Source organism: Strongylocentrotus purpuratus, unplaced genomic scaffold (assembly GCF_000002235.5).
Source record: "Strongylocentrotus purpuratus isolate Spur 01 unplaced genomic scaffold, Spur_5.0 spur5_scaffold_16, whole genome shotgun sequence".
NCBI classification, from domain to species: Eukaryota; Metazoa; Echinodermata; class Echinoidea; order Camarodonta; family Strongylocentrotidae; genus Strongylocentrotus; species Strongylocentrotus purpuratus.
Genome location: NW_022145601.1, coordinates 27,345,612 through 27,354,622, shown reverse-complemented (window position 1 = coordinate 27,354,622; position 9,011 = coordinate 27,345,612). Strand labels below are relative to the sequence as shown.

At 42.9% G+C, this 9,011-nt stretch overlaps 1 protein-coding gene across 1 annotated transcript; it reads left to right on the top strand.

Annotated features, from left to right (window-relative positions):
• Positions 1-2,937: 2,937 nt before the first annotated feature.
• On the top strand, positions 2,938-8,607 carry LOC100890591. Its single transcript, XM_003731652.3, has one exon. The coding sequence runs from the start codon at positions 2,938-2,940 to the stop codon at positions 8,605-8,607; it is 5,670 nt and encodes a 1,889-aa protein (XP_003731700.3).
• The last annotated feature ends 404 nt before the right edge of the window (positions 8,608-9,011 follow it).

Here is a 9,011-nt window from a genome sequence, read left to right as displayed (position 1 = left end):
GGTGCTATTTAGAGGCTTTCCTGTTGTGTATACCTAGATGTACAATAGTTGATCTGGTGTTTTTTAATGTGTTTTGTGGTCTACATCTGTATATTTTGACTATATTTTGGTCCCAAATAACAATATTCTGTTTTTATCCAACCTGATTGATCCCCTAAAACAGCTTTTTTCAACCAGGATTCCGCAGGACATCTGTAAGGTGCTGAAATTAAATCCAAAAATTTAATTCAACATTCATTTTTTTCATCCATTATGAAATAAACGTCAATTTTGTGAAAACAAAATATTAGAAACTGCTTTATATTTTCATGAAGAAACAACATTTTGAAGACAATTAAGTGTCTTTTTTTTTCCTCGCTCACTTGCTCGCAACATTTAGAAACAGTATGATTTCAGGCAGTGAAGTGCCTGAATACTCACATAATTAGTCAACAAGGTGCCAGAATATCTGTTATGACAGAAGGGGCCCTAATATAACTTTTTTTTAAATTGCCATTACATTATTACCATGCTTGTTTGCTTCATTTACTCAGTAGATTTGGAAACAGGATAATTCTGGACAACGAGATGCCTGAATATCCTTGCATTCATGTATTTGGCAACGAGGTGCCCGCATATGTTATCTAGTGTTTTGTTTACGGAATAGCATTTTCTCTATGTTTGACTGGTTACCAAGTCTTATAGTACCATTGAGGTGATTCTAACATTGTACTTGTGAGCATAAAAATGTGAAGAATTAGAGTTCAACAGGTCATAATGCATAATCTTACCATAGTGACTTGAAATCTATAAAGGCAACTTTGACAGCTACAAAAACAATCCTACAAGATTGAACTGATTTGACTTGTTGTATTCTTTATTTGAAAGGTCACAAAGGCATGCATGTTCAGGAAAGGTAAAAAATACAAGTTGATCCTTGTGGTGGATGAGAGGACAAAGTTTTCAACAAACTTGGCCAAATGTTACGCCTGAATGTACAAGCATGAAAGTATGAACTGATTAGATATCAGGTTCAAGATGTGAAGGTCCCAGCTCATATCATTGGTAGATGAGTGCAAGTACAGGTAATGAGTGATAACAAAATTAAATATAATAAACGATAATTAAACGTTAATTAGATTCGTTTATTAGAGATGGAAGCATTGACCTGTTCATATTTAGTTTTTTTTTTGTATATTTTCTTTTTCTTTTTTAACGATTTATTGTAAAATGCAGATGTTTAACATGTATAAATCATCAGCTTATATGGGTATTCATAGCATTTTATAAATTTAATGTGTGTAAATGTGTATAAAACAGATATTCTAAAGAAGAAATTAAACTTGGTTAAAATTTTACTTGATAAATTATTGTTTTGTTATCATTCAGGATTGTGTTTGTGAAGTGAATTCGTTTTCACTGGCTACCTGCTGTAACAACAAACAGAGTTGACAAAAGACTTAACTCCGTTTTGTTGATGATCAGCCATGTACAAATAAGACGAAAGACTTGATGCATGGCTGATCGTCAACGAAACGGAGTTAAGTCTTTTGTCAACTCTGTTGCTACGGCAGCCAGACAGTGAAATCGAATTCGTTTAATAAAATTATGGAAATGCAAGCCTTAATTTAAACAAACAGAACTGTAGATGCCAAACTAATGCAAGAGCGCCATCTCTTGTCGGTTTTAAAATTTAATAAGTTTGAGGGGAGGAAAAGCGCGAATAATCACTGGCAGTAACCCTTGGAAACAAGACAGAATTTTAACCTCTTCTCCCTACTTCATATTTCCGTTTTATGATCTTGTTTGGTTTTGGACAACAATTGGAATGGATGCAATCATTGTATAATAACATTGTGATCGACCCGACGTGAGTAACGTGAAATGTGGTTATAGTAAAGGCTTCAAAATTAAAGTTTTCGAGACATTATATTGGTATTCGACAATTGATTTCTACACTTGCAATTGCAATTCTACAGTACGGTACGTGGATTGACGATGTACGTGTGAATAGTGTCAGATTGCGAGATATTAAAGGACGGAACGGAGCTGAGAGGAGCGTTGAAACTATAATAAGGTGAACTTGGGTTCTTGGCCAGTCAAAGGTGATCGTGAACAACAAGGGACCAGTGCAGTACCAGTCTGATAAATGAGAATATGACTAGAGAGGTCTATGAATAGAGCATGATCACTTGTGGGTGTATTTTGAGTCGAAAGAATGACGTGATTGGGCAGAATACAGTCAGAGAATTAATGTCGAGGTCTAAGCCTAGACCTCCAGACCTAGTCTAAAAATGGAGAACTAAAGACAGACTATCTGACTACTTCAAGGTCATTTTGCACCCACATTCTAAGTTAAAATTCTAGTTTCACAAGCTAACAGAGGAAGGCCTAACGATGTTAAATAAAGAGACTGGTTAGCATTCAGGAATCTGTTGAAAAGGATAAAGAAATTGGAATCCTGAAATATCTACTTGAGATGTAGACGTAGAATCTACAGCGACTAAGACTAGATTTCTAGACTCCAGTCTAGTCTATAGAGGTTAGACCAGATCTACATTATATTTAGATGCCCAGAAGGCCAGATGTTACGGTTGATTTGAATGGACAAATGTCAGTCAGAGATTAGCCAAGAATGGAGAATATGTCTACTGGCTACTGCTCTTAATTACAGAAGGCTAGAGTAGTAGAGGGTCTAGTCTAGTGGCATACACAGAGTCTACTAGTGGAGCTATTTCAGGAAGTTTTTGGAAATCAGAAATATGCCGGTTAGCTGCAGCTGATATCGCCTGAGTTACAAGCGGTGCAGAATATGGAAAGAGGCTGGAAAACCTGCAACAGTGAATGTGGTATAGAAGAATAAGCACATGAAATGCATACTTGAAAGCCTTAGGTTGACAGCAGCCGTCATGGATACAGCCCCACATTAGGATTGTTGTGTCAGTGGATCAGATCATCATGGAAGGGCAGGATGAACAAGATCCAGCTACTAGTATTCGGATGGACCCGTTACTGCATGATCGAGACCCATGGATGGAAGTCAACCAACTGTTTGACTCTCCTTCAATGAACGCAGGAAAACATTCAGCGATGGAGAGGGTTGAAGTAGATGACAGTGTATCTCAAGTATCAAGCAAATCAACATCACATTCCAGGAAATTTTTGATGGAAACAGCCATGAAGAGAGCAGAATTGCAAGCAAAGTTGAAGAGTTTAAAAAGGAAACAGGAGCTCGAGAAAGAAGAGCAGGACTTAATTAGAAGAAAGGAGCAACTTGCTGTTGAGACCGAATTAGCTGCAGCTACAGCCCAAGCAGCAGCATTACAGCAGTTCGACGATACGGTAGCTTTTCACCAGCCACCTGCATTACCAACCTTTGCTCATGTAACACATGAAAGTGATAGGAACCAAACAAGTCACAAAGTCAAGAATGCAGATTGCTCAGAAGAGAGTTCAACGCAAGGACGCAAGAACCGAGAACATTTGCAAGATGTACGAGTAAGTGGAACAAATTCTGATAGTGATGTTGATTGGGTAGAGCTGCAGCGACAACAAACCCAACTTACGTACATGCTCTTAGAATGTCATATGAAGTCCGCCTTACCGCAAAGGAACATTCAGCCTTTCGACGGGAATCCCCTGAACTACCACGCCTTTAAGAGGGCTTTTCAGCATGTAATAGAGTCCAAGACATCGGAGGACTCTGACAAACTATATTATTTGGAACAATATACTAGGGGAAAGGCGAATGAGATGGTCAGAAGCTGCATGTATGGAGGTGATTCCAAGGCAGCATTCAACAAGGCAACAATGCTGCTAGAAAGCAAGTTTGGCGATAAGCATCATGTTCTGGACTCTATGATCATCAAGGCAATGGCATGGCCAAACATTAGAGGTGAGGATCCGGAGGGCCTGCTTAGTTATTCATTGTTTGTGACTGAGCTAGGCAATTTGGCTAAGGACCTACACCTTCAACAGGAGATTGACCACGCACAACACTTGAAGATGGTCATATCAAAGCTGCCGTTCAGGCTGAGAGATAGATGGAGGAGCTATGTCGACGGCATACTCCAGAATCGGGACGAGCCACTCTCATTCAAAGACGTGGTTAGTTTCATTAGTAAACAGGCCCGGATAATCAACAACCCTATCTATGGCAATATTGTAGGACCTGCCAGAGCTGGAGAAACGCAGACAAAGACAAAACCCTTTCCAGGGAAGAAACAGGGCTTCAGCTCCAGCATGAAGAAGAGCGAGGAAGCGAAGTGTTTGTATTGTGACATGGAAAATCACCTTACAGCAGAATGCAAGGCCCTAGGAAAGAAACCTCATGAGGAGAAACTTGCATTTTGCAAATCCAAAGGACTGTGCTTTGCCTGCCTTCAGTCTTCACATCTTGCCAGGGACTGTAAACAGAGGACGACCTGCAAGATTTGTCAAAGGTTACACCCCACCCTTCTTCATAGAGATTGGGCACCATCGAAACAAGTGAAAAGGAATGGTGAATCAGAGAAACAACGTACTAATGACGACGTTGGAGCTAATAGGAAGAAGGAGGAAAGCTCGGAAGGACAAACAGAAGGAGAAGAAATTGGAAATGAAAATTTCCCAGACGTAAAGCGCACGTTATCCAACTGCACTTCTATGCAGGACTCCCAACCGGCCATTGTGCCTGTGACTGTACGCTCAAAGCAGACAGGGAAATGTGTACACACATACGCATTCATTGACAACGGGAGTAACGCAACTTTCTGCACAGAAGAGTTAAAAAACAAACTAAATGCCAGAGGAGGAACGCGCACTATCCAGCTTCAAACATTAACAGATGATAAGCTGGTCAAGACCTGCATACTGCAAGACCTGGAGGTAGCTGATGTGAATGAGAACACATATATACCACTTTCTGACGTCTACATACAGCCCATCCCTGTAGACAAGTCAGACATACTGAGAAGGAATGACATTGCAAGATGGCCCTACTTACAAGAAATAAACTTGCCGGAGATCAATGCAGACGTGGGCATCATCATTGGCAATAACGTCCCTAAAGCAATGGAACCACTGCAGGTTATCAATAGTCAGAACGACGGACCATTCGCTTGCAAATCTATCATAGGGTGGATGGTTTTTGGAAGCTGCAAGCAAGAGAGAAGTGGGTCCAAGATAGCCTCCCACAGAGTCCACGTGATGGAAGATATTCAGCAACAGCTAAATAATCTCTACAACACTGAGTTTTCAGAACGCTTGATGGAAGATAAAGTCGAAGAATCCAAAGAGGATAAACGATTTATGGAAAAGGTTGAAGGATCCATCAAGCTAACACAAGGGCATTACCAAATCGGACTGCCATTCAAGGGAGACGTCGACCTGCCCAACAACAGGCCCATGGCAGAGCAGAGACTCAACCACCTGCAGAGGAAGTTCGCTAGACAGCCGCAGTTCCATAGGGAGTATGCAGGGTTTATGGATAAGGTGCTGAACAAACAGTACGCTGAAAGAGTACCAGAAGACGAGTTCCTTAGAGAAGATGGAAAGATGTGGTTTATTCCTCACCACGGTGTATATCACCCACAGAAGCAAAAAATTAGAGTGGTGTATGACTGTGCAGCTTCTTTCAAGGGCAAGTCACTGAATGACAATCTTCTACAGGGGCCGGACCTCACAAATAGTTTGGTGGGTGTATTAACAAGGTTTCGTCAAGACCGCATAGCAGTAATGGCAGACATAGAAGCCATGTTCTCACAAGTGAAACTGCTAAAGGAAGAAAAGGATCTACATCGATTTCTGTGGTGGCCAGATGGCAATGTCGCTCAACCTATTGAGGAATACCGCATGACTGTTCATGTGTTTGGGGCTAGATCTTCACCAGCTTGTGCCAATTATGCCCTGAAGCGCACAGCAGAAGACTTTGCAGAGGACAAGGTGGCACATATCATCATGCGCAACTTTTATGTTGACGATTGTTTGTACTCAAGCTCAACAGTCCAGGAAGCTGCAGAGCTATCAGAGGGCCTACAAGAAGCCTGTAAGAAAGGAGGATTCCACCTCACAAAATGGGTGAGCAATGACAGAAGAGTATTGAATGCCATACCCAAGGAGGAGAGAGCAAGTACAGTGCAGGAGCTAGACTTTGACAAGGACAAGTTGCCAACAGAGAGGGCACTTGGCATGCTGTGGCATACAGATGAAGATGTTTTCAGTTTCAAGATTCAGCTGAAAGACAAGCCAGCCACAAGGAGGGGTATCTTGTCAACAGTGTGCTCCCTGTTCGATCCACTAGGATGTGCTTCCCCAGTGCTACTCCCTGCAAAGCACTTACTTCAGACCCTCTGCCGACTAGGATTAGGATGGGACGAGACGATTCCACCAGACCTGCTGAAAAAATGGGAAACATGGAAAAGAGAACTCCCAAGACTGTCAGACTTTAAACTTTCCAGGTGTTTGAAGCCAGAGGGGTATGAAAACCCAAAGTCTGTGACACTGCACCATTTTGCAGATGCAAGTGAGAAGGGATATGGAACAGTGTCATACTTGCGAATGGTGAATACCAGGGATGAAGTCCAATGCTCATTCCTCTTGAGCAAATCTAGAGTGGCCCCTCTTAAACAGACGTCGATCCCGAGAATGGAGCTTACAGCCGCCACGGTAGCAGTAAGGATAGACAAAATGGTAAAACAAGAACTTGACATCCCAGTAGATGAGACCTTCTTCTGGACTGATAGTACCTCTGTACTACAGTATATCCAAAGCGAAACAGGGAGGTTTAAGACATTCGTCGCCAACCGAGTTGCCCTGATACAAGAAGGATCTGAATCAAGTCAATGGCTCTACATAGAAACTTCGCTGAATCCGGCAGATGTATGCTCCAGGGGAGTCAAGGTAGATCGATTCCTAGCAATGAGATTCTGGAAGGAAGGACCCGAATTTCTTCAAGCTTCAGAGGACCAGTGGCCTAAGCAACCCAGAAATGCATCACACGACGTAAACAATGATCTCGAGGTGAAGAAGAAGAAGATGTACGTTACAGAGGTCTCGGAAGTAACGGCCAGTGAGAGCAAATGTATGGCCACTGCTGTGAGCAAAGAGGAAGAAGATGATGTCCTGGAAAGATTGATCAACCATTATTCAGACTGGTACCACCTCAGAAAGGGAGTAGCATGGCTACTAAAATTGAAAGGGCTGCTGAAAGAGAAAATGAAAGGTCAGCAGAACACACGAGAGAATCCACCCATGTTATTGACAGTGGAAGATATTAGACAAGCTGAGGAAGCAATACTGATACACGTTCAAGACAGAGCGTTCCCAGTAGAGGTTGTGGCTTTGAGGAAACAGGCACACGATGTCAACCAAAGGACAGGAAGGTTGCAGCCAGGGGTCAGAAAATCAAGCCCTATCTACAAATTAGACCCTCAGATGGACAATGGCCTACTTAGAGTAGGAGGAAGACTTAACAAGGCAGCCTTGCCTGAAGAAGCAAAACATCCAGTCATCCTACCAAAGAGAGGACATGTGTCTGAACTCATCTTGCGGCACATTCATGAAAACTCAGGACATATGGGAAGAAACTATGTCTTGGCAAAACTCCAGCAACGATATCACATAGTTGGTGCAATTTCAGCCATCAGGAAAGTCGTCAAGAAATGTGTCAAGTGCCGACGTCAAAGAGGGCGGGTAATCCAACAGAAGATGGCCGACCTACCCATAGACCGACTGAGACCGGACGATCCACCTTTTACACGAGTTGGAGTCGATTATTTTGGGCCGATAGGAGTGAAAAGAGGACGCTCTACAGTCAAGAGATATGGCGTAGTGTTCACTTGCCTCGCCATTCGGGCCATACACATAGAGAAGGCTGATTCACTAGATACGGATTCCTGTATCGCAGCAATTCGGAGATTTATTGCTCGAAGAGGAGCAGTCAGAGAAATGAGATCGGACAATGGAACGAACTTGGTTGGGGCTGAGAAAGAACTAAGAAAAGAACTTGAGAGCTGGAACCAGGCCCAGCTCAGCAACTCACTATTGCAAGTAAACATCAAGTGGACCTTTAATCCACCTGGAGGTTCACACCACGGGGGCGTATGGGAGAGACAGATCAGGACGATTCGACAGCTGCTCTTCTTCCTTACCAAACAGCAGACCATGACGGATGAAAGTTTGCAGACACTCTTCTGTGAAATAGAAGGCATTATCAATTGCAGACCCATCACCAGGGTTTCAGACGATGCTAACGATCTAGAGGCTCTGACACCAAACAAGCTCCTGACGTTGAAGGCTACCCCGATGTTACCCCCATCGGTTAGTAGGCAGACCGACTGCTACGCACGACGTAGATGGCGGCAGGTTCAATATCTGGCAGACGTCTTCTGGCGACGTTGGCTGAGAGAGTACTTGCCGCAGCTCCAGGCCAGGCAGAAGTGGGTACATCCTAGTCGCAACATCCAGGTTGGTGACGTAGTGCTGGTAGTGAACGAGACAGCACCTCGTAACTTCTGGCTCATGGGAGTAATCATCGGCATCACTCCAGATCGACAGGGCATGGTTCGACGGGCGGAGGTGAAGACCAAGACGGGCACCTATTCGCGACCCATCAGCAAACTGTGTCTCCTCTTGGAAGGAGATTCATGAGCACTTTGAATTTGTGAAATTGTGATTCCATAAGAGATATACGCTATTGAGACACCTTTTAAGTTTCTTCACGGGACCAACTCATCAAATTTTGGAGCAAGTCAAGTTGGAAATCAATTTTGGAGTCCGTTTGTGATAATTATATGTGTGAAGTAATTTGGTGCGAGCCTAGCGCCGCCATAATAAAGCTCAAGTCTATATTTGGATCAATCGCGAAGCCTTTAATTGTTGGATCACAAGCTTGGAAAATGTTGATTTTAGAAAAGATTATCATTGTGATATATGGTGCGAGCCTAGCGCCGCCACTTCATGTATTTACCAAGTGAAATGTTTTCATTGGACCAAACGCGAATTTGTTCACTAGGAGTCACAAGTTGGACCACTCTGCACCTTCTATTCTGTCG

Bases quoted from the DNA above. Each gene is read 5' to 3' on its own strand.
- LOC100890591 (XM_003731652.3), top strand. From the start codon at position 2,938: ATGGAAGGGCAGGATGAACAAGATCCAGCTACTAGTATTCGGATGGAC.